Source organism: Orbicella faveolata, unplaced genomic scaffold (genome assembly GCF_042242905.1).
Source record: "Orbicella faveolata isolate gen_17 unplaced genomic scaffold, um_ofav_v1 contig_4, whole genome shotgun sequence".
Lineage (NCBI taxonomy): Eukaryota > Metazoa > Cnidaria > Anthozoa > Scleractinia > Merulinidae > Orbicella > Orbicella faveolata.
This window is the reverse complement of record NW_028301569.1, coordinates 4,014,555-4,041,053: the sequence shown is the minus strand read 5'-3', so window position 1 is coordinate 4,041,053 and position 26,499 is coordinate 4,014,555. Positions and strand designations below refer to the sequence as shown.

General features: G+C 37.3%; 1 protein-coding gene, 1 long non-coding RNA gene and 1 pseudogene across 2 annotated transcripts in view; all 3 read right to left on the bottom strand.

The window, feature by feature from the left end:
* The window catches only part of LOC149101072 (fibroblast growth factor receptor 1-A-like), a 55,119-nt gene extending 47,922 nt beyond the window's left edge, over positions 1-7,197 (bottom strand). Inside the window, exons 1-2 of the mRNA XM_089276222.1 lie at positions 4,900-7,197; positions 2,594-2,764 (exon numbers count right to left, since the gene is read on the bottom strand). Of these exons, the coding sequence (XP_089132348.1) occupies positions 2,594-2,764; positions 4,900-4,921 (193 nt within the window). The 5' untranslated portion in view covers positions 4,922-7,197. The remainder of the gene's footprint in view (positions 1-2,593; positions 2,765-4,899) is intronic.
* Positions 7,198-11,156: 3,959 nt separating this feature from the next.
* Positions 11,157-17,751, bottom strand: LOC149101071 (uncharacterized; annotated as a pseudogene).
* Positions 17,752-24,336: 6,585 nt separating this feature from the next.
* Positions 24,337-25,215, bottom strand: LOC149101070 (uncharacterized). The gene is made up of 2 exons (XR_016203099.1): positions 25,126-25,215; positions 24,337-24,765 (listed from the first exon to the last, which is right to left on the bottom strand). It is a non-coding gene; the product is annotated as an uncharacterized LOC149101070 (long non-coding RNA).
* Positions 25,216-26,499: the final 1,284 nt, after the last annotated feature.

Sequence of the window (26,499 nt, the reverse complement as noted above, 5' to 3'; positions counted from 1 at the left end):
CATTCAATCAATAAATTAATCATTAATCGATCCATCAGTTAGTCAGTGAGTCAGTCAGTGTGTCAGCCATTCAGTCAGTTAGTCGGTCAGTCAGTCCATTGGTCAGTCAGTGAGTCGGTCAGTCAGTCAGGCAGTCCATCCATCAATCAATGCAGAGTTTTATCGATTAACAGGACATGAAAAAAGTAACTGATATGGTGAGGGTTGCCCAATACACCCAAAACAAGTTGATTTGTTTTGACTAACTGATTTGACTAACTGAAAGTCAATTTGAGGTTACCTCTCATGGGACAGGCTCTCCAAGGCTCTGGGCTTTAGTTTGGTCACACCTTTACTGGGCTAAAATGCTCTACTTATAGTTGCCCTTGTTGTTTCTTACGATTCAACTTTTTTCAATAAATCAGTGGCCTTGTATGTACGCATGTACATAGCCATTATACTGTAAGCCCAATCGTGGTATTTTATTTTGTACCAGGATTAGAACTGTTAGGGCCAAGTAAACAGAGTCCAGTCAAAAGAGATTACTCAAGCTAGGGAAGGACATTTAAAAATGAATTATTTACTTGCGAATAAAGTATTTATGTCACTTACTGTCAAATATTGTTGACCTCTCAATACAAATTTAATGCACTAGAAGTTAGGTAATTAACTTAAGGTCACGTGTGTAATGGTGTGAGGGAATGTATCATGTGATTACACCTTTTTTTAATCTGTGTCGACTCTCTGCATTGCTTATAGTTTCCTGGTAAACAAATTCTGCTTTAGGTTTGGCATTTCAAAAGTTTGGCCCTCTTTCTCCCCTAACCATACCTCAATCATGATCTTCATACATCAGCTATATATGCTGGCATTAGTTGGCCCATGCCTTTACTGAGCTAAAATGCTATATTTAGTTGTACTTTTTGTTTCTTAAAATTCAACATTTTCAATAAATCAACGAAGTACATAGCCATTATACTGTAAGTCCAGTTGTGGTATTTTATTTTGTACTGGGATTAAAACTCTAAGGGCCTGGTAAACAGAGCTCAGTCAGAAGACATCACACAAGGGAGGGATGCAGAGTCAATTCATGTCTCATGATACTGCCAATCTGAACAATCTGTCCTTCTCGAGGTGGAAATGTCATGCGACAAGTCAAATTGCAGGACACATAGAAAGCACTGCGAAAGTTTGAGACAAATTTGCACTTTTGGTGCTTTTGCACACAAGCCAGACGTGAATACAACTTCACCTGCTTAACCTTTTCCCCAACCCCACATACAATGTTGAAAACTAGTACCTGCAATTTTTCCTGATGTTCAACATTGCATTGGGTGGGGAGCAGAACAGCAATGTGTTCCTAAAAGGATAGCAGTACTTTCTTCAAACTTCAGTTGTAAGTGTCCCAAGGACTTTAGTCCAAAATTGTAGCTACAAGAGACCGTTGAAAAGATTGTCAAAAACATTACCAGAATTCCAAAGTCAATTTGCCAAAAAATTAAGGCAAAAAGTTAAGAAAACATTCTGCAAAATTTTACCAGTGAAGGTTGGGAGTGTTGTCAAATTGATTCAATTAAAATCTAATGATTCCCTAGACACTTAGAAGACACTTCACACCTTGCTATAAGGCAAAGTTGAAAATGTTAATTTGATTTTGTTTCGACTCAAATAGAAAAATTTATCTCAAGTGAAGTTATCCCATCATTTGCATGATGATATGATTGAGTATTTTGAAAACTATGGTGACTAGACTTTTCAGCTCGATCGATCTGTACATTGATCATTTGTATGTCTTAATACTTAAATTGGATAAACAAAAACCATCAAATTTGACACCATTTAGAATGGAGTACAAGGAGTGTTGATCATAAATTTTACTTCCAATACACTTTCAGAAATCGAAACACCTGGTTCTATTTTTTGGCGCTGTCATAGAAGTGTGACACAACAAAACAGAAACAATAGATCACATTCCATGCTATTTATTATCGATTCATAAAGAAATAAATGTATCGCATTTATTGCAACCTGCAACGAGGGGTTTTAAGAGCTTCCACCTTATCAAGAGACCCAGTATTTCAATGAGAAAATATGGTACTTTATTCTCACTCAACAATTATCCCAGTAGAGATAAGTATGAAAAAAAATTATAAAAAAATCAACTTTACAACTTCATGATCATGTAAGATTGAGCCCAATAATTACTGTACTCTTACTAATTAAACAACTGCACATATGCATGTTCCTGTTGCCGACTGGCACATGTATCTGAGTTCTTAGCAATCATAGCCACCAAATCTAGATGTGAGGCACTGACTGACTGACTGACCGACTGACCAACTGATCTGTTGTATTGTAAACAGAAGGCTGCAGAACTTGAAGACTGAGTTAGGGTGCATTCCTTTGGGATGATCCAGATCATGGTAAATGTTCCAAGATCACTCGGACATTGTGCTTTGAAGGAACGCATGCTAGTGAATCCTACATTGTAGTTCAGGGTGGATTCAAGGGCTCCTTTGATGCACCATAATTCAAGTGACCTTCCATCATTGATTCCAAAGGAATTCACTGCAAGATCAACTGATTTATGATTGAGGCATGGAGGCCTTCTTACTTGGACAACTGTTTGTGTTGCATGACTGGGACTCAGAAGGCATTCCTTGGCAATCACTGCCACCGTTACGTGTGGGAGGATTGGTACATAACCGCTGTCGAGTTTGAGATCCGCCACCACATGTCAAAGTACACGTGCTCCAGTCTCCCCAGGATGACCAACCACCATTAACTAGAAAATTAACATTTTACACAGATTAAAAAAGACATGGGGGAATCTTAAAGAAGCTAGATATATTCAACAATTATTCATTGATATCGAGGTAGACATTCTGCTGCTATTCACCCAGATTGAATAGAACAATTGTTTTAGTACATGTACTGTATAATGCACAAAAAGTGATCTCAACAACAAATGGAAAGGAAACCATTAAAAGTTGATTTAATTGACCTCTCAATTCATGGGTGGAAAATGTGCATGTGGCAGGAGGCATGCATGAAACTATTTACAGAATCTTCAAACATGGCAAATCTAGTTAAATTTTAATAAAATCCTCATCACAACCTAGCAAAATGGTCTTTTAACACCTTTCAAATCAGCAATGTTAATTGAAAGCCTGCTTGCGGAACAAATTCACCGTGGTTACTGATGGGCTTATCTCTAACATAAATAGGATGGAGATGGGTTTGTTCCTTCTTCCTACACCTTTCAATTCTGCCTGGCTTTCTCAGACAGAGACTCTAGGTGACACCCTTTATATAAAAAGTGATCTACGTACTGAGCTTTATTTGCACGTCCCAACCAGGAACTTGGAGGTTGAAATTCCAAGATTCAACAAGTCACAACCCATAACCCAAAACCTGCATACTGCAACCCGCAAACCTTATTTCCAACTCGCAATTTGCAACTCCAACTCCACACTACACACAGTATGCCTTAAGATCTTCACACATTATAAAAGACCTTAAATGTATTTATGACAGCTGCATTGTCTGTTTTCACATCACACTTCAAATTGCAGATAACTAAGTCAAATACAACAAATTCTAACTAGAAACATATGTAGTTTCTGGTTATTTCTAATATTTTTACATTGATATTCTCTGCTTTTAGTATTGGTGGTTAGAAAACATTACAAGATAGCGTGAGCTAAAAGCTGTACTTCTATCATAACTATACAAATAATATTAACTGTTAAACCTGTGACAAACACAAAAATAAAGGGGAGGTTGAAAAATTTCACCTCCTTTTCAACATTGTGGCTTGACAAAAGCCCAAGTCGCAGCATATTCTTAACACAGATATGTGGTAGAGGGGGAATATAAAACCTCATGGATTAGGGTTAGCTTAGTTCAAATTAAAATATAATTACTGCAATTACAATCATCTTAACAACATTCCAACCCGTGTCATTAGTTGTAGTTACTGAGTAATTTAGTTCAAAAGAAATTCATGTGATTCACTGAATAGAGAGTTTTCCTCCCTCCACAAAAATCGACATGTCCAAAATTCCAATTTGACCAGGATATAGGGGATGTGGCTTCCTCGGCTCACTAAATATAGTTTGTACTTTACTTATTTTTTGGAATTTTATTTGCATATTGCAGTTTGAAGCCAGCAAAAAATGCTTTTAGAGCATCTAGGTTATTGTTAATAATTACTACATTGTTGAGTTATTTGAGATTCAAAATAGTTTTTAATCAAAAGATATGATTTTCTTTCTTATAATCTGCACGTATTAACCGAGCAGGAGGTCTGTATGGGAGAATCGCGACCGAGATCGTGAGTACAGATCGAACGCAGTGAGGTCTGTACACACGACCGAGGTCAAGGTTCTCCCATACAGTCCGACTTAGCTCGGTAAGTAAGACGTTACTTTATTATATGGCAGAGAAGAAAACTTTAATTCGTTTAATGTACCTGATTTGCTGACATTTTGCTTGCAAACGGAAATGAGCTTAACTTAAATCTGCCGAAATCTGCTTGTCCTCTTTCCTTTTTCTTTTTTTTTTTTTTTTTGTCATGAGGCTTTTTGGCAAGTTCATACATGAATGAGAAGAAAATAAAAGAAAACGGTGAACATGTTTGTATTTTAGTTTGCTACTTTTTCAATGCAAAATGAAACTGGCCTAGATACCGGTTTAGATGGGAAAATCTAGACCGCGGTCAATATCGATTTCAGCCAATCAAATACGTTAATTTGGTAGTTCCCAGTCCTTGTGAGACAAAGCCATATAATAAAACATTTTATTAAAGAAAAAGAAAAACAAGATCACTTGCTTAGTTTACATTTATTTTAGAGTAAGTAGATAACCTAAGCTTAAGCATGATGTGATAAATTGAACAGGAAAAATAATTATACTTACCAGCTGATTTGTTCCCCGACATCAATCATAAAATGGAAAAGATGAAAATCAATTATTAACAGGAATCAATATTGATTTTATAGTTAATAGGAATCAATGTTTGTGTTATTTCAGATTTAAAATGACTTTTAATTGAAAGATAATCTCTTGCTCCTTGGATGGAATTCATTACAGATAAAGAAACACAGGACCACCAGGTGCAACAGAAAAGAAAAGATGAAAATCAATTAATAACAGGAATTAATAAGTTATTGTACATAAAAATTAATTAGTTATTGTGTTATCTCAGATTCAAAATAGCCTGCAGATAGGCAAATTAACGGGGCAGAGAGCGACACGCGATACACGAGTGCGGAGCGTGCCTATGAGCGCAGAGCATGCCCCCGAGGATAAAGCTCGAGACAAAAAAATATAAGCCTGTAGTCACACCATTAGTTGTGCTCTTCCAACCGTTCACCTGGTGAACGGTTTTTACTGATTGGTTACTTCAAGCCATGTGACGTCAGACGCGACAAAAAAACAAAATGTGTTAAATTGGGGTGACAGGCCTACACGGACTTCTAAAGCTCATGACATTTCTACATTTGCATTCTCGTATAAATTCCAGCCTCTCAACCTTTTAGTTTGCTCCTCATTTGTTTCTGAAGGGTACTTTTTTTTTTTGCCAGGAGGACTATGTTAAAAGTAGCTTAGAGCTGTCAGACCGTTAGAGGTCACAGCTCTGTATGGTTTCTACTGTTATCTATTGCTTTGTAGAGTTTGACACCTCTGTAATTTGCCATGTGTGGAAGTATAAAGTGTGGTTTGTCTTGCTTCATTTCTATTGCAGATATGTGCTATGTTGTATCTCTTTTTAATTATTTGCTCTGGAGGAACAAAGTCGGTGATCATGTTGATTACTTGCATTCTATATTGTGATGCCCGGCCTGGTTGTTAGGTTAAAACTATGTTAAGTTATGTGGCTTGTTACCACAGATCATATTTAGCTTTGTCCGGCGTCAGCTAGAAATCTGTTCTGTGTCGTCAGAGTTACGTTTCTTCCATTCTGAATCTGTTCGAACTTTTTGTCTCCTGAGTTCAATGTGTAAGTTTATGCCTCTCTTGTTCGTTCTGGCACCACATGATTTAAATTTAGCTAAATTTAGATGTTCATGTCTGTTGACTGTTTTGCATCATGTATACATTTGTAAATTGGTTACTTGAGACATTTTTTTTGCACCAATAGATTGAATTGGTTTGTTCTCTCTCATTCTTTCCTGCCAATCATGTCAAGGGGGCGGTAGAGCATAAACAATAGTGTGACTACAGGTGGATTTTTTTCGTCTCACGCTTCTCGCTCGTGTATCGGATTTCGCTCTCTGCCCTGCTTATCCCCTGTTCTGCAGCCTAGATTTAAAAAAGTTTTCAATTAAAAGGAAATAATTTTCCCTTTGTTTTGAAGAAAGTAAGTAAATGAAAAGATACACAAGACTACTATATCCTAGGTAGCGTAACACTATTAAGTCATTTGGTTCAAACTCTTCTGTTTTCTGTGGTTTCTGCAGTTGAAGATCTCGCTCATGACTGGTTATAACACAATAAACATTCCAGACATGTTTTAGGTGTTCACGGTTTTCTGAGTTTGACTGTAAGTACATTGGTTCAAAAGAAGTTGTCATGATTTGAAAAGTAAAGAAAATTATACCACCTGATTAGAAACCCGTAATGATAACATAAAATGGAAAAGACGAAAATAGATTATTAACAGGTTAATATTAACAGAAAAAAGATATTATATTGTGTTATTTCAGATTCAAAACATTTAATTGGAAATAATATTTCAAAAAGAAACACAAGACCACTCACTAACTTTACATTGAGTACATTAGTTCAAGAGAAATTGATGTGATGAAATTAAAAGTAGAAAATCAATATTTACATTAGCACACTGATTTGTTCACCAAGATGGTCAGTAACAGAAAAAGATGAAAATCTATTATTAATGGCAATTAACATTATTTTTATTGTTAATAGGAATTAATATTTTACTGTGTTATTTTAGATTCAAACTACCTTTTAATTGCAAGATACTACTCTCGTCCTTTGCAGAAATTCATCAAAGAAAAAGAAACACAAGACCACTATGTAACTTTACATTAATTAAATTAGTTCAAAAGAAATTGAACATTAACAGGAAGTAATACTAAATTGCTAACAGGAATAAAATTTTATTGTATTATTTAAGATTCAAAATAATTTTTAACTGAAAGATAAAACTTTGTCCTTGGGAGAAATTCGCAATAAAAAACAAAAAAAACAAGGCCAACAGGTGCTGTAACTTTACATTATAAGTACAGTGAAACCGTTATTAAACACAGAGCGAGCCTATATAATGAGGCTGAGGTGTTCAGCCTGCCAAACACACATCCCAATGGGCCACCAATGCTCCTTAAGTATGTGACTGCATTGGTTTACTCACTCAGGTATAATTTTTGCACATACCGAGTTGCCACAAAATTCTGGCCAGCATTCAGGTGTAATATTTTGTTTTGCCTTAGAAGAAATGAATTCCGTTTGAATTAAATGAGTGATAGCTTCAGAAGAAGAGTTTATAAAGACAATTAACTGTTTTTGATTTTAAACTCATCAGTTTGTTTTTCCACTTACGAAAGCATATCATTTGTTTTCAAGCTCTTTACTTAACTTGAAATGCTGTCTTGTAATTTTGATGCCAGAAAAGAAACTGGAGTCTCTTTACTCCTTCATGGATTAACGCGGTTAAGAAGTAAGTTTGGAAACTAAAACTTGCAAAAGTCCTAAGATGAAAGCTGACTGTAAAGGTACTAATGTGTAAGATGATAATGTGGGCGGTAATTATAAACTTGGTTGGATTTGTACATCGCAAAAAAGTAAACAGATTTAAAAAAAGAGAGAATAAAAGACCACCTGATTAGAAACAAGTAATGAACAAATAAAATGGTGTTCCCCAACATTAATAATGAAATGGAAAAAAGAAACTCTCAATATTTTATTGCTAACAGGAATTAATATTTTATTGCATAATTTAAGATTTAAAAGAGATAACGTTTTCTTCCTTAAAAAAACAAATTATCTAAAAAAGAAACACAACACCACTAACTAACTTTACATTACGTAGATTGGTTGAAAAGAAATTGACATAATGCGTTAAAAAGGAAAAAGAATGATACTTATGAACTGATTTGTTCCCCAGCATTGATAATGAAATGGTAAGTATCGGCTAACATACTCCAAGTTTGCAAATTTCATTGGAATTCGTTAATGGTCATTGATTTCAATTCTCAGCAAACAAAAATATTGTGTCAAAATGCGCCCTTTAGCTCCTTCTTTGAACCTCAAAGATTTCATAACTGGAAATAGTTTCTTGCAATCATGGTTTTGGAGGGATATCACTAGAAATTGTTTCAAAATAATGAAGCGTTTGCTTTTCTTTCGGGTTTTCTTCCAGTAATCGGTTTTGTTACGCTTGGGTGAAAGGTCACATTTTCAGGAAGAAGTGTTGCATTTACTTCGCTATCTCAGCGCTTGCGATTTTATTTACCCAAAAGTTTTACTTCACTAATTTAAAAAAGAAACAATGCTCTTTCAGACCAAGCTAGTCATTTTGGGCAAAGCTGTGAACCAGCATTTGAAAATAGGCTAAATGTAGACCTCTTGTAAAGCTGTCTTGGGTCGTTAACTTTCAAAATTCGTCAAATATTTAAGTTCTCATCAAATCGCACTCTATTTAGCTCTACATAGACAAGAAAGAAAGTACAAATACGACGTGTAATCAGTTTGTAACGAACATTTTTACTTTTGTCTCTAAATATGCCGCTCATTTTCGATCGATTTTGGCCGATTTGGAGCATCAAAATGAAAACATTGCGCAAAAAAATAATTGTTGATTTATCGAACTTAAAACAATATTTTTGTAACTACTACCCACAGGGCTTCATTCTAGGTGAGTTTGAAGAAATTCTATTTTTTCGTATTTCCAAGTCTAGTTAATATTTAGGCGAAGGTGCTCTTAAAAGACATAATGTGGTCTTTCTTAAAAAAAATTACTTCAAAAAAGAAACACAAGTCCACTAACTAACTCTACATTAAGTACATTGGTTGAAAAGAAATTGTCACAATGCATTAAAAAGTAGAAAGAATAATACTTAAAACCTGATTTCTCCCCAAACATTGATAATAACGTGGAAAAAAAAACAAAATCTCAATATTTTATTGCTAACAGAAATTAATATTTCATTGCCTAATTTCAGATTTAATACAAATAACATTTTCTTCCTTAAAAAAAAAAAAACAGAAAAACAACACCACTAAGTAATTAGTGAGAAATTAACACAATGCATTCAAAAGTAGAAAGAATGATACTTACGACCTGATTTGTTCCCCAGCATTGATAATAAAATGGAAAACAAAGAAAATCTCAATATTTTATTGCTAACAGGAATTAATATTGTATTGCATAATTTCAGATTAAAAGAGAGAACGTTTCCTTCCTTGAAAAACATTATTTAAAAAAGAAACACAAGACCACCAACTAACTTTACATTAAGTAGATTGGTTGAAAAGAAATTGACACAATGCATTCAAAAGTAGAAAGAATGATACTTACCAACTGATTTGTTCCCCAGCATTGATAATAAAATGGAAAACAAAGAAAATCTCAATATTTTGTGGCTAACAGGAATTAATATTGTATTGCATAATTTCAGATTTAAGAGATAATGTTTTCTTCCTTAAAAAAACAAATTATTTAAAAAAGAAACACAACACCACTAACTTTACATTAAGTAGATTGGTTGAAAAGAAATTGACACAATGCATTCAAAAGTAGAAAGAATGATACTTACGACCTGATTTGTTCCCCAGCATTGATAATAAAATGGGAAAAAAGAAAATCTCAATATTTTATTGCTAACAGGATTAATATTTCATTGCATAATTTCAGATTTTAAAGAGATAATGTTTTCTTCCTTAAAAAAAAAAAGTTTAAAAAAGAAACACAAGACCACTAAGTAACTTTACATTAACTAGATTGGTTGAAAAGAAATTAACACGATGCATTAAAAAATAAAAAGAATGATACTAAGATGCTGATTTCTTTCCCAACATTGATAGTAAAATGGAAAAAAGAAAATCTCAATATTTTATTGCTAACAAGAGTTAATGTTGCATTGCATAATTTATAAGTTAAACGAGACTTACCTGTAAGTTGAAGTTTGACTGTAATTCTATGAGATACTAGTCACGAATTAGGGAGTCACGTGAAATATGTGCAAGTAGCCCGAGCGATTAGTCTTTAAAGAAAGCGAGTAATTGCAAACAAAAATGGTTGGGAAAATAAGTAGAAGAGTAAACTACAGAACCCAGTGAGGGGGTAGAGCACGTGACTCCCTAGTTCGTGAGTGGTATCTCATAGAATTACAGTCAAACTTCAACTTTTAGGTAAGTCTTGTTTAACTTATAAATTCTATTTCGACAGTAGTCCTACTCACTAGTCAGTCACGTGAGACTTCAAAGCGTGCAATCATGTGCGGAAAAAATAAACAGAAACAGCTTTAATTGCCAAAATATTGGTGCAAACAGCTACAGTATATGGCTTGTCAGTCTATGGTACACAGAATGCGCATAAATAAAGACAGTAAACAATGAACTGCTGCCTATCTGAGGAAATCTGCCTATAGAGGGCAGCAAACAAAGACAACAGCATCTGATAATAAGTACTGGTTTACAGTGCAAAAGACTGTAATAATCCTATGTGTGGAGGTTTTCCAACAGGAGCTGTCCATAAGCTTTATTTGCTGGGACAATGGGTTTCTTACATACATACATATACATACATATACTTTATTTAACCTCGAATTTACAGAGAAGCTTGTTAGCTAATATCTTTGAGAGAAATAAATATGAAGGAAAAAGTAAATAGACAAAATAAAATAAAATGAAATACAATTACAATTCTATATCATTTATACACTATATATATTTATACTGTGGAGAGGAACCGAATGATTTTAAGGCAAACAACATAGCCAACATTTCAAGAAAATTCATGTGCTCTTTCGCTTCCTCAGCTGTCCAGAGTCCCCCAGTTGAAGAATCACTGGTTGCTGCACCCCCACCCTGTTTTGAGGCATCAGAAGTAATGGTAATATCTACGTCTCCTCGAGTTATCGGGTCGGATGCAGACTCGATTGAGTCAATCCACCACTTAAGCTCTTCCCCTGCTTGGCTGGATAGACACATTTTGGCATCAAAGTTCCATTCGCTAGTTTTAAGAGCTGTGGTTTTGTCTCGTTCTAAATAGCGGTAGTGGAGAGGTCCATAGGCAATGCGAGAGAAACTTGACACTATAAGCCCCAGGACCTTGGCTACATCTCTAATAGTAGTATTTTTGTAGTTAAACAGGTCAGTAGCTGCCTGTTTTAGCTCAAGAGCCTTCTCAGGGGTAAGGTAAACTAGCATGGAAACTGAGTCTAGAATGAATCTTAAAAATACCAGCTTTTGAGTTGGGATGAACACCGACTTTTCAGGGTGTACTACAAAACCCAAAGTATCCAGTAGTTTGACTGTGTCAACAACATTTTATGCACAATCATCCCAGATTGGCCCCACTAACCAAGGGTCATCTATATAACCTGAAGACAAGTGACCAAGCTGTCGCAGGGTGGCAAATACTGGTTTCATTAGCTTGGTAAATTTTCTGGGACAGAAAGCCTAACCATTGGGGAAACATGCAAACTTAAATAACACGTTGTTCCATTCAAATTTGAGGTACTTTTGGAGTTGCTTTGCAATAGGGACCGAACAATAAGCGTCCTTTTAATCAATGGATGCCATGTAGGAATTTGGGGTAATAAGCCTGATTGCTGTCCAGACTGAGTCCATTTTGAAATGTTGGTATTCAACATGCTGGTTAAAGCGTTTCCAATTTAAGATCATTCCATATGATCCATCTTTTTTATTCGCCACAAAAATTGGCAAAATATATTCCCCACTTTCATGATGGGTGGGTACAATGACACTTATGTCAAGCAATTTTTGGATTTCAGCTTCTATAGCCAATGAGTCACTGATGTTGAATGTTTTCCTTTTCGCGCCCAAGTTCTTTGTGGGCTGTGTGGAAAATTCAATATACTGACCCTTAACACAATTAAGGACTTCTGAGTCAGAAGTTATTTCCTTCCATTTGCCGAGGCAACGTACCAGTTAGCCACCCTTGAAGCTTTGCACCTTATTGGCAAAATAATGTTTCATATGGGTCTCAAACAACAAAAGATTATTTACCTCTAAGTTATCAAGTATGTCAGCGGAAATCACTGCCGCTTCTTCCCCTGGTCCTGCGATTGGAAGAAGGACTTTTGGGGTGGTTTTGAGTTCCACTGACGACATGTCGATAAAAAAGGCTTGCTTCGCCGATCAGATTTTGGGTAGTTTCATGAAGGGTGTCCCTTAACGTCTTAGGGCCGACTACCAACTGCTGTGGTGCTTACCCTATTGGATGCTCGTATATTATTCAGCGGGGTTTGCAAGCCATTTCCAAACAGCAGAACCGTTACTGCAACATGCGAAGCACACAGGCCAGCATAATCTTTATTTAGATGTGGTTTGATCGACTCCCTGTGGCGGTGGGACAGGTTGACATGTGCGTGCCCCAGCAGAGCAACCGCATCTGTGTTCAATTTTATAAGTTTCTAAATGTCAGAGTCTGAGTTCGGCTGCTTCGAATTCATTTCTAGCAGCAGCTCAATGGATTTGCACAGTACTGCACCAGCAGTACCAGCCATTTTCTCGGTTGAGCTGGACCTGAGGTCCTGTTGTTTTACTGAGTGGCTCAGTTTATCCCAGATTTCGGAATTAACCTGCCGTGTTGCGAGAGTATCGCAGTTCGCCGGGCATAAATATTTTGCCGACTTATCCTTTAGTTTTGAGTCTGGCAATTTCTTAGACCACAGGTTGTTAATAAAGTCAGCCAGTTGTTTCTTAGCAGCCGGACCTGATTCATCTCCATTGAGCACAGGTAGACCACCCTATGTGTTCGTGGTTAATAATTGTTTACAGAAATGAAGAGAATCAAAGAGAATCTATGAGGGTTATGAATAATGCTCTAAAAATTGCATATCTAATTTACATCTCGGTCTGAATGTCCCTCTAAAGTTAAATGAAACATTAATCGACTCATGTGCGGTGTTTTTTCGCCTTCCTGCGCCATCTGAAGGGTCTTTTTTACGAAATTACTTTTGGTCGATTACCGGTAAGACAAGAGAGGGAGACAACGCTTGCAACTTGGCGGCCACCAGCCGCAACCTCCTCCACTTTAAATTGGAATAAACACCAAAATACTGAAAATCTTACCCGAATGGTGACGATGGTTGATCGATGAGATTTTTCTCTATCTCTTCGCTGAATTTGAGCTTCATCCCTCTAACATTTTCCGAGAAAATTGATGCTAAAATCACAAAAACAGCTTTCATGATTGGTGCCAAACTCAGCGACCAGAGGAATTCAAAGCATGCAGGCCGTTTCAAATCTGGCAATAAGCGCTTGGCATGCTATGTCAGCAACGGTATGCCAAGCGCTGATTCTCTTCGTTTCTGTAAACAATTATTAACCACGAACACATAGGGTGGTCTGCCTGTGCATTGAGAAGATCTTCTGCGATTTCCGACAACAATGGGTCATTGCCGCCGTTGCTTTGCTCGAGTCGAGCACGTGGTTTATCTTTGGAAGTCTTGTCGGCTTCAGTGCCACAAAGGGCCTGAAGTTCCACATCCGAGTCATCTGCATCATCATCTGAGCCATCAAAAGCACTTATTTGGTCTTTGGAACTGTATTTTTGCAGTTTAGGGATCGTCTGTGCTGCTGGGATGAAGCCACTTGAGCGACTGGTTCATGTTGAGGATCGAGTCTGCCATTGCTCCGAGAGTTTTGTTGACATTCTGAAGCATACTGAACATGGGATTCTGGTGGGCAGTTGTTCGGGTCTTCTCCTAAGAATCATGGTGATTGTTTAAGAGGGCGTCCTCTGCCTCAGTGGAAAGTGTTTGCTCGTTCGTATTCGCCATTACCAACAAACTTCAAAAGACGCGACTGACCGTTCTGAAATTACACACGCAACTGATCGCTTGGGCTACTCGCACATATCTCACGTGACTCACTAGTGAGTAGGACTGCATGGTGTCAAAATAGAATTTCAGATCAAAAGAGATAATGTTTTCTTCCTTAGAAAAAAATTATTTAAAAAAGAAATACAAGACCACTAAGTAACTTTACATTGAGTAGATTGGTTGAAAAGAAACTGACACGAAACATTAAAAAGTAGAAAGAATGATAATCACCCACTGATTTGCTCCCCAACATCGATGATAAAATGGGAAAAAAAGAAAATCTAAATATTTTATTGCTAACAGGAATTAATATTTTATTGCATAATTTCACATTTTCTTCCTTTAAGAACTCCAGTGAAGTTAAAGGGGCACGATACCACTTGGTAACTTGGAAGATAACATTTTCTTACTTTAAAAATAAAAAATTATTAAAAAAAGAAACAGAAGATCAGACTTCAAGGTAACTTTACATTAAGTAGATTGGTTCAAAAGAAGTTGTGATGATGCATCAAAAAGAAAGAATGATACTTAATGACTGCTTTGTTCCCCATCAATGATAATAAAATGGAAAAGGAAAAGAAAATCTCAATATTTTATTGCTAACAGGAATTAATATTTTATTGCATAACTTCAGATTCAAAACAGATAACATTTCCTTCCTTCAAGACTTTCACTAAAGAAAAAACCTGTTAAGATAACACAAATAGTTCGGTTTGGGTTGCATTCAAAATTTTCAAATTAACAAGTCTTTAAAAGTTTCAGTACGCACTGTGCAAATCTCAAGTCTCACCTTGAATTAACATAATTTCGCGCATAATGCAACACGTGGGTCGAAAGTGAGAGCTTTTCAAAAACAGTTTATGTCATTCAATGATATCTTTAGCGGTTTAAACAGCTAGCGTCACCCATTGGAAATTTTTCTTTAGCAGTTTGAACAGCTGGAATCACCAGTTCAAAATTTATCGTTAGCAGTTCGAATGCATGCCATCATCCATTCGAAATTTTTTGTTACCCATTTGAATGGCTGACATTGTCGGTTTGAAAATTTGTGAGGCTGTTTGAATGACTAGCATCATCCATTCAAATTGTTTATCAAGCCATTCAAACAGCTAGCATCATCTGTTCGAAATTTTTGTGAAGCCGTTCGAATAGCTGGCATGATCTGTGCAAAATTTTTGTAAGTCCAATTAAATGACTAGCAGCATCTGTTTGAAATTTTTCCTGTGTAGTTTGAATGTTCACCGCATCCATTCGAAATTGCTCCATGGGTTGTTGGAATGGCATTTGAAACCATTCTAAACGGCTAGATCATGTTTTCCTTCTGTTCTTTAGCCATTCATTTTGACTATTTAACAGTTATCCTTTAGTGTAAATTTTCACGTAAGAGGTCACGTTTTATTTCAGATTTACTTCAGATTCAAAATCATTTAAAATTGAAAGAAAGTTTTTTTCTTCCTTTCCAGAAATTTGTTACCCATTGACTCCAGGAGCTTTTTGGAAAAAACACATTTTAGGACATTTTGGACATTTTCAGCCAGGATATGAGCGAAATTAGAAGCAATCTACTCAAAAAAGCATTCAGAACATGACAGCATGCCTTTCTTTCTACTAACATCGAGTTTTACGTCATTTTCGTATCAGTATGCATAGAAATCAAAATCTCCAGAGTTTTTGGATGAGAAAGTGACCTACTTCTTTAGCCTTTTCGTTTTGCTTTTTAATTTTTTTTTTTTCACCTTAACACTTTGTCTCCTTTTCTTATCTCTTTGCTGCAGTGATTGACTTTCTATTGGGCTTATTAAAGAGTAGTTTGAAATGGATTGCATTCCAGTATGCGTGAAGTATGTAAATGTACTACTCATCAGAGAATAACTTTGCCTGCATCGTATCAGGCTGCACATCAAGTGTTGGTTTTCGTGAAAAGCATTTCATAAAGGCGAATCTTTGCTTACACCATTGTTTTTGTTTCCTGGCAATGCATCATGGGAATTGTTTTGGCCGTGTGGCAAAAAGCATGAAGCACATGGTTATTCTGTTGTGAAAAGCACTTTACTCAGTTGTTATTTTCATTGAAAAATGGTTAAATCTTGCTGCGCTATTGGGTGTACCACACATTGGAATGTGGAAGATAAAGGTCTTTTTCAGATACCGTCATTGAGTGCTCCAGAGAGACGAAAGAAGTGGTTAAATGCAATAAAAAGTCAGATCCCAGAAATCTGAAGAAACCAATTGGATGCAGAGCCCCTTAGATAAAGTTTGCAGTGCTCATTTCTTGACTGGTAGGTCGCTGATCCATCTTGTGTAGCCTTTTCCCAGATAAAGTACGGAATATTAACCAGCGCCTTGCATTAAAGCATATTTCTCTCGAAGATTTCACTGTAGTTCTAATAGGTTCTTTAGGTAAACCAAAGTCAGATTGTCTTCACCCAGAGTATAATTATCCGTAACCCTAAGTCAGAAAATGTGGACATGAACAACAGGGCTTTGCAGCAATATGAGTGAGTTAGAAAATGCCAAAAGACTGAAACAACCACTTGTGATTCTTCGCGGTTAGACAGTAATCAGGGTGAAGGTCCAGTAGCCTACAACTTCAATGCTGCAACCAATCACATAGAAGCTGAAACCACAATTCCTTTGGTTTTGGAAAGTAAAAAAGCTTCACCTTCTGATACTAATTGTGATGGCCTTCAGGCTACAATTCCTTTGGTTGGAGAAAACGAAAAAGATATGGAAACAGACTTCTCCTACTGCGACTGGAAAGAACACAGGCATCTAAGCACAGCAATGCAGCAACTGCTCCTTGAAGTTCAGAAAAAAAAGGGATGCTGCAATCTTCTACAATCAGGAATGCGCCAGATTAAAAAAAAAGACAACTCTAAACTGTTCCAGCTATTAACTAAATCATGTTTCTCAGTATATCTCATCTTAGTGTAAAGGTGAGTTAACTACTCATTGAATTGAAGCGTAGGTGTTGCAAGAAAGGACAGAAAATGTTTTTTAGAATTTTTTTGGTCTTGTTACAAATAAAATTATCGGTAATTTGGACCTAATATCAAAGTCTACATCTTTCAATGTTGGGATGCCCTGGAGAGATTCTTATCAGCTTCTCATGTTGAGGGGTTGGGAGAGGGGGTGGCAAGTCCCTGTGTTTCCCAACAGTGCTTAAGGGGGGTAGTGATACCCACAGTTGGGCCTTCAAAGCCCACAAGACGAGAATCTGGTACCTTTAGGGATTTCTCTTCAAAATTTCTGACAAACACCCCTTTCATTTTTATATGGGGGTACCCAAGGGTATGCATGTGGCTGGAACCTACATGTAGGTTTAGAGCAGGAGACATCCCATTTTTGGGCACACAAAAGGTTTGAAAGTGGAAAGTATTCAACTTGTCCTGGAAGTTATTTTTAATAACACCCTTTAATTGATTCAGACAATTGCTTCATATCTGATGATCCGCTACTTTGATTGTCATATTGCAGGTGTTCGCAGTTGCAAAATATTTCATTGGATAGTGAGGGTGGTAACTCGTCAACATCTTCCAACATTATGTGCAAAGCTGAGTCCTGGAGATAAGATTTTGCTCATTTTGATGAGGCTGTGATAAGGGTTACAAAACAAGGATTTAGCGTACAAATGAGATGTTACCCGGAAAAAATATTTGATTTACACCATTTCAAATGGAGACGATTGTGGCTACATTATTGTTAAACACTATTGAAGTAATAATAGTCGTACATATTTTTCAGAATTGACATCAGTGAAGACCAAGCTTCAAAAATTATTAAGCTTGGTGCAGCAGCAATGGCAAATGCTCTGAGGTTCCTCATTGTGTGGCCTCAAAAGGGTGCAATCATGAGGAATGTACTAAAGACATTGAAGAGGACAAGGAGTAACAAGAACACACATGTAATTATTTACTGTTCAGATATTTCTATCTCATGCCCTACCAATTTACTGGCACATAACAAAACTTATTCGAATTTTAAGCACCATGGTGGCCTCATGGTTAGTGCGCTCGTCTCCGGATCGAGCGGTCCGGGTTCGAGCCCTGGCCGGGGACATTGTGTTGTGTTCTTGGGCAAGACACTTTACTCTCACAGTGCCTCTCTCCACCCAGGTGTATAAATGGGTACCGGCGAACTTAATGGTGGGGGTAACCCTGCGATGGACTAGCATCCCATGCAGGGGGGAGTAGAAATACTCCTAGTCGCTTCATGCTACAGAAACCACAATAAGCTCCGGCCTGATGGGCCACTTGGCTCGCATGCAGACTTTACCTTTACAATACAATAAAGGCGTTGATTGGTATCACCCCTATCAAGTGCAATTTCTTTTCTCTCAAAATGTTGGGGTGGGAGGGTTTCAGATAAGGAACTTATCATTCACAGTGGCTTTCTAGACCACCTGGAACAAGGTGATTAGATAACACGTTCTTTTCAGAACAGAGTAGTTTAGTTATCCAATATGCTGTCCTCAAGTGCTGATGTTATTAATCTGGTTAATTTGCTTTCAAAAGGTCTAGATAGCAGCAGACATGTAAAGATTTTAAGGAAAACGACCACTTTTTTAAGTTTAAAAGACATGTTTCGACAGAACTTCTGTCATCTTCACTTGAATGAATGATTACAAAGCAAGTTGAATAATAAGTAGGCAAAAATGCTAATTAAGACAAATAGTAACAACAGAACGTGAAAAGGTGTAAATTAAAAGGATAATTTTAGAGTTACATGTTGTAATTGCTGATTGAGGCAAGGTAGTTCTCTTTGAATATGGATAGCCTCCTTTATCTTGAGTTGAAAGCTGGTAGTGGCGTGATCTAAAATATGAAAGCAGTCTATTGAACGCAATGAGCGACAACGTTCAGAATTCTGAAGATGTTTGAAGATGTGAGAGGCTCTATCAACGAAAACATCTATCCCAAAGGCTCTCAACCAGCAAGAATTTATGGCCCCCCCAAAATGCACAAGGATTTTGGACCTAACCCAACTCCGCCATTTCGCCCCATCGTGTCTTCTATTGGAACCTACAATTATAACCTGGCCAAATATCTATGCAATCTTTTGGCGCCGCACATCCCAACTGAACACTGAGCTACAGACACTTTTACTTTTATACAGGACATTCAATCTTTATCTATGTTTGGTAAATTTATGGTTTCCTTCGATGTGGAAAGTCTCTTTACTAACATACCTCTTGAGGAATGTATTGACCTGGCGGTCAATTACATTTCCGAGGGCAATCCTGACCTTAAGTTAAGTAAACCTGAACTTAGAAGCCTTTTCACTGTAGCCACCGCCCAGACCCATTTCTTATTTTACGGTTCTTTCTATGACCAAATTGACGGTGTGGCCATGGGGTCTCCCCTTGCTCCCGTATTAGCCAATCTTTTTATGGGACATCATGAAAAACTATGGTTGGAAAATTTTCAATGCTCTAAAATTTTATTTTATCGTAGGTATGTTGACGACACTTTTGTTTATTTCACTCGGAGCACGATGCTGTTATATTTTTTGACTACACTAACTCTAGGCACCCCAACATAAGGTTTACTATGGAAAAAGAACTTAATCGCAAATTACCCTTTCTAGACGTTCTTATTGATAATAGTGACACTAATTCCTTCCTAACTAGGGTTTACCGTAAGAAAACCTTTACTGGGTTATTAACTAATTATTTTAGCTTCACCTCGTACTCTTACAAAGTAGGTCTCATTAGGACTCTTGTTGACAGGGCCTACAAGATCAACAACACTTGGTTGGGGTTACACGAGGATATAACCAAGCTTACTGAAATTCTCAAAAAGAACCTTTTCCCTGCCCATTTAATTGAAAAAGTGGTTAACCGTTACATCACTGGGGCCCGTAGCAATCATTGTCCCCGGGGCTACCCCCTTACCACCTCGCGCACCTTTTACTTTAAGCTGCCGTACATAGGCCATTTTTCTGTCATCACTCAGAAGAAGATTCGACACTTAATCAAGCGCTATTGTAATGATTTAGACATCAAATTAGTTTTTTCTTCCTTTAAGATAGGTAACCTTTTTGGTGTGAAAGACCCTATCCCCGGCGGGCTTCGTTCACGTGTAGTTTATAAGTTTACATGTGCGGGCTGTAATGCCTGTTATGTCGGCGAAACCTCCCGACATTTTTCCCCACGCATACGTGAGCACTTAGCCGTTGATAGGGCCTCTCACATCTTCAAACATCTTCAGAATTCTGAACGTTGTCGCTCATTGTGTTCAATAGACTGCTTTCATATTTTAGATCACGCCACTACCAGCTTTCAACTCAAGATAAAGGAGGCTATCCATATTCAAAAAGAACTACCTTGCCTCAATCAGCAATTACACCATGTAAATCTAAAATTATCCTTTTAATTTACACCTTTTCACGTTCTGTTGTTACTATTTGTCTTAATTAGCATTTTTGCCTACTTATTATTCAACTTGCTTTGTAATCATTCATTCAAGTGAAGATGACAGAAGTTCTGTCGAAACATGTCTTTTAAACTTAAAAAAGTGGTCGTTTTCCTTAAAATCTTTAAAATCTTTTCCCCGAAAATCACAAATTGTTAACGTTTGAGGATTCTCTCAAAATCTGACTTTTTAGAGATGAAAATCTATGCATAGCGTAATAGAGATTAAAATTAAAATAATAACTCAAGGGGAAAAATCCCTATAAAGTAATATACTTGGGAACCTTTACAATTTTTCAGATTACATCACATGACCATCGGCATGGCCTGATGATGTCATCACTGGTGTAACTAATAGTGGAAAAGTTAAAACACATAAAATGACAAAGTTATGAGAGAATAATTTTTTTTTAGCAATGGCTTAAAACGATCAGTTAATGGACCCTTAAGGACGTTCGCACTAATTGTTTCTACGCATCCTTACTGCGCACGTAAATTCAAACACCATGTCATGCATCAAAGTGCACGCTAAGTAATAAAATTAACAATGATAGGGCAGATGACCATTGCTATAGCTTTGCCTGGATTTAACGATCTTGGAAGGTCAGTGACCCCTATTTTCCTTTTGATGGATCATTTTCTCTACCGATTTTCTATGTTTAGCGAAAAATCAAAGAAAATTTATAAATTAAAAGTTTGAATTTTTTGAAAAACGCACGATAGAATTCCGTTATTTTTAGCTCTCCATTTATCTCTGTTTTGGGGCAGTGTGTAAGCATTTTTACCTCATAGTGTTTTATAAAGGAGGGGCATGGAGGTGCAATCCAACAGACAGCCAAACTCGGTATGTAAGTTTTTCACAGCTGCCAGATATACTTTAACAGTGCCATAAGAAACTGCATTGGAAAGGTGGGCAAGAAAGTGTATTATAATAGCCTCACTGGTAGGAACAAGGGAGTATTAGGAGAAACTAGCTTAAGATGCAAGCAGAAACGAATACATTGGTGTTCGCCTGATGAATGTGTCCGACGAATGGTGACTGCAACAGTGGTAGCAGTGCTTTCAGTAAGATTTGAAGTAGTTGTCTCCCTTTGTTAGCAGCCACCGGTGCTGAGAAAAGGGGCCGAAGGCCCCTTGTACTCTAGGGGAATATGGGGGCATGCCCCTCCCCCTCCCCCCCCCCCCCCCCCGCAGAAAATCTGTGAAATCAGGAAGCTCGGAAAGACGATTTCCAGTGATTTGAGGCATAATATTAACACCCAAGCATTCAATATTTTTATCAGAGTATTTTTTATCAAAAGTATTTTTTTTGCATAGTTCAAGGCAGTCTTGTGTATATTATACACTATTTTCAGTTGTGTATATACTACTGAGATTTAGGTATGTCTTACTAAAAGCTAATAGAATGTTACTTGTCACACTGTCTGTTTGTTAGAGGACTCAAGAAATACTACATTAAAACCTTATGTGGTTGCCTTCATGTTCATCCAAAAGAACTACGTGCCTTCAGCTTTTTCAATATATGCTAAGCAGACAGAAACGACAGCATGGACGGCTGCTGCTTCATCATGGAACTGACGATACATGAAAATGAGGCTTCTTAAAACACAAGGTACATCATGTAATGTGCGCTGGAGTGTGACCTTTAGTGACAATGATGTTTATGACAACATTACGTTTAATACGCAAATGAAATACGACTACTTGTGGCTTTTAAAGTGCTAAAATCACAGAGTAGTGTATAAATTAACTATTTGGTTGGTTTTTTAACATTTTTATTATCTTTCCAATAATAACTAACCATTTAATAGGCTGAGTTGCTAGTTCCTTTTTATTTGCCTCCATTAACACATTAATGCAAGAATACAGCGGGCGATTCGCAAGAGAGTACCCGCCGGAGCTCCGGTATGAGCCGGGTCTTACTGAAAGAACTGCCTGGTGTACTGAGAGACTGGTAAGGTGAAAATAATAAAAATGTAAACTTTCCATTTACATGCTGTTCTGTTGCAACCCCTAGGATTTCACGGTAACAATAATTGTTTCCGGTATCATGTTGTTACTGTGATTCAGAAATAACGGAACCAAAAAACGGTTTGCCATGGACATCTTTAGCTTTGCTGATCAAAATTAATTCATTTGATTTTTTTTTCTTTTCTGATTCTCAACAAGAAAAATAATTCCTTTGATTAGCATTCTGATTATATCTGAGACTAAAACCTTGTTCCGCATAATGTATCCATCCCAAAGTGCATCGCATGGTATGTGAATTGGCAAGTTAAATTTTGCGAGGGCAAGTATGTCATCTGGAATACTTGCCCAGTTGAAGACTTGGAGAAAATACCAATATGGATCCCTGCTGTAGCCAATCCAGCCAGCACTGTCTGCAAAAAGGTGGATTTGAGGGGAAGGCTCAGTGAAAGGGGGAAGAAAAAGGCTGACCCCATTCCCATGTTCGAGGAAGAGTTGCCACACACGGATGTCCAACTCTTAGTTGAGGGAAATAAAGTGCCCCAAGTTACCGACCCCATGAGTGACATTGTTGATCCATTGCATGAAGGGGTGACCCAGTGAGATAATTCGACAGGCAAACTGTAAGGTTCCAATGAGGGACTGAAGGTCACACAGACAACAGGTTCTTTTAGAGGACCAGCAAATGAGCATAAGGCAGGCACTATGAAATTTATCTTCTGGTAGCCTGATCTCCATACGGACAGAGTCTAGTGTTATACCCATAAACTCGAGGACCTGGGTGGGACGGAAGGTCTTCTTTGGAGCAAGGAGAATGTTTAACTCCTAGAACAGAGTAAGGACCTGGCAAAGGGCTGTGGCGCAATGAGAGAGTGGAGGGGGCGGGGCAATGAAGAAATCGTCCATTATATCGATGATGGAGGAGATGGAGGAGGTGATTTTTTGACTAGCCATTCAAGGACATAAGAAAATTGGTTGAAGAGGTAGGGGGCACTTCTCAGCTCAAAGGGGGAGACCTTGTCAAAAAAAAAAAAAACTGACCCTTCGAGATCATGCCTAGTAATTCCCAGTCATGGGGTGGACAGGAATAATGCAGAAAGCAGATTGAATGTCAGTTTTTTTTTTTTTTTTTTTTCATGAAACAGCCTGGACCATGTTCTAGGACCAGGGAAATAGCAACATCAATGCATATATACTGGAGGGTAAAAGCTTCAATGGGGATGTGTGCATTCAGGCTGTCTGGGGACCTTTTGGGGTAAGAGAGGTGGAAGATAGTAACAATGCCACTTTTGGCTGTTCTTTTTGGAGACAAGCTCAAGGGGATCCATTTGAAAATTGTGAAAAGGGAGGGATTCGAAGGGGTCTACTAGGCAACCAAGTTCAACCTCCTCTAGGGGGTTTTCTTCAATAAGTATGGGTTGTCGATGAGCCGGGGGAAGGATTTTGGCTGTTCTGAAGAATTGGTTGCCCTCAAAACCCACCCGAAAACTCTAGCTTATCCCAACAGAAAGTTTAGTAACAAAATCCTGGATATAGTGGGTCCTGAGTAGCTCAGTTAAAAGGGAAATATTTACTGGTGTTTGGGTTTCATAGAGAGCAAGGCTTCAGCAGTTTGATGACTTTTTATCAACCTGGCCTCTAGTTTTTGGAGAGGGGTTATCATGACAGCAGGCAGGGTGTTCTCCATTGCAGGTTTAGCAGCGGTGTCTCTAAGGGTAGGGGTCTTGGCTGCATTTGGTCCCGGGGTTGTTATTATTGCGGAGTCCACACTGTGTGTTGTTGGTCATGTAAGATGGCTTGCAATGTGAAAGCTAGAACAATTCTTACACTTCTCCATGACTCAAACCTGAACGCTTTTCAAACTTTAAGACCAAGGTAGTATTTCCTTCATTTGATAGACTTTCCTTGATTTCTACTTAATTGTAATTTTCGTTCAGGTTTCAAAATTTTCATTCAACTAAGTTTACAAATGACACGCATGTCATGTGATTTCCCACCTTTTGTTGTTTTCGTTATATCAACTTCCAGTAATTTTGTAAAATCAAACCAGAATCCAATATAATTAAATTTTCAAGTATATATACAAGCATACATAATTTACAAATAAAATTTAATAATTAAAACAATTTTTCCATTCATGCTTGCTGGATAATCACATTGGTTATAGACAACTCATATCCAGCGTACGCACATGGAATAATTGTTAAGTATACATATGGACCTTAAACTTGGTCAGTAAGAGAAAATATGCCTCAAGTCAATGTCTTAAAATTAATGTACATGTAAGGACGTACCTGCTGATGGAACAGAATATGAGACAACCGTTAGGAAAGCCAAAAGACAGTAGCTGATGCACCTCAACATTTCCTATCATACAGAACAAATGTTAAACCAGCAATACAACAAAACATCAATATAGCAGAACCAACAAAAATGGCAATTAATGCTTGTAAAAGCGAATGTTGCAATTCTTGTTGTAAGGTTGCATTTAATAAATACCAGGTGTAGTCAATCGATAAAAATCGTTATCGATTTAAAACAAATTGACAATAACCATCCAGACTATTCAAAAATGGCTTTGCTATTGCATGTAAAATAATACCTGGAACAACACGAGACGTTCATCTTCAGTATTCTACTGGATTACATTTTCCTTTTGGCCTACCCTGAGATCTAGTCTTAAGTTTGTTTCCTAAGGGAAATAATTGAAATCACTAGAACACTCACTCTGTTGTTTATTTTGCCCTCTCTTTATACCGACGCAGCAATGAGATTGGAGGTTTGTACACTGCTACTCTGGGTTGAGCTTCTTCCGGCACCGTAAACTAGCAAAGAAAGATGTAAAGCCCAAAATGTTTCTGGCAGTTTTTTTCCATTCTTGTTATTAATTTTTGTCAATGATCGTAAACGATATGCTGGCTATGATAAACTGACTGAGTCAATAAAAGCACTATAGACAAATTTTGTCAAACATTTTATCACTGTAACTTGTAAAAGGACAAAAATAATTTCCGAAAACAATTGACAACACTACTGATACCAATTGATGAATCAATCATTGATAACTCACAACTTTTTTTCTTCATCTATTGTCGATCAATTCTAAGTTTATTGATTGACTACGCCTAGATAAATAGTATTGCAATCTTCTTGTAGTTTCTACTCCTAAATTTGTTACATTAATTGTCATTCATGAACGAATGTACAAATGTACAATTCATGCAGTTCAGACTCAAGTCTAAAAGTAACTATAAAAGTATTCCCATGAGTAACCAGAAACTAACAATCTTCTTGTAGTTTCTGGTCCTTAATTTATAACGTTGTTATTTATGTACGAATGTACAAATGTACAAATCACGCAGTTCAGACTCAAGTATCAAAGTATCTACAATTGTATGCACATGAGTAACCACGAGTGAAAATACACCAGATTATGTTGCTGGCATCAGAACTACATTATTACTACCTTTTAAACAGTTTTTACAATTAGTTTAACAAATTAAGGTACACTCTTTTCATATCAAAATTAAATTAAACCCTTTGCTTTAGAACTCTTTGCTTCAGAGGCTTCCTAAGGGAAAAGGCAGTGGGTGAGGGATGACAGAGAGAGTAAGAACACTGGGAACGTATTGGTCTTTATGTCAGCCTTTGTCACTATACCCCGTAGTAAAATGTAGTGTTACGGATGCAACACTCGATCAAGATGCAGTAAGAAATTCAGAACAAGGTTGAAGATTCTGCCCTTAAGACATACCAAGCAAGACAGGAGGCTAATAAGAAAAGAGAACGACCATTACACAGACCCAGCAAGTGGAGAAAGAAAGAGCAAGAGAAGAAAAAACAGCAAAGAAAAACAACTGGTGCAAAAGAGCTGGAGACGAGACAGTCATCTTTGTACTGGCCACACCAGGATCTCATCTACAAAGGAAGTACCAACAAGAGGTTAAAAAGCAGGGTTTCAAGATTAAAGTTGTCAAGAAAGTTGCTGTCCATTCAAACCCTGCCAATGTGAACGGGAGAATTGTCTGGTTTCTAAGGCGGATAGGGGAGGACCGTGTGATAGACATCGTGCGACGTACAAAATTAAATCCACCATGGCAA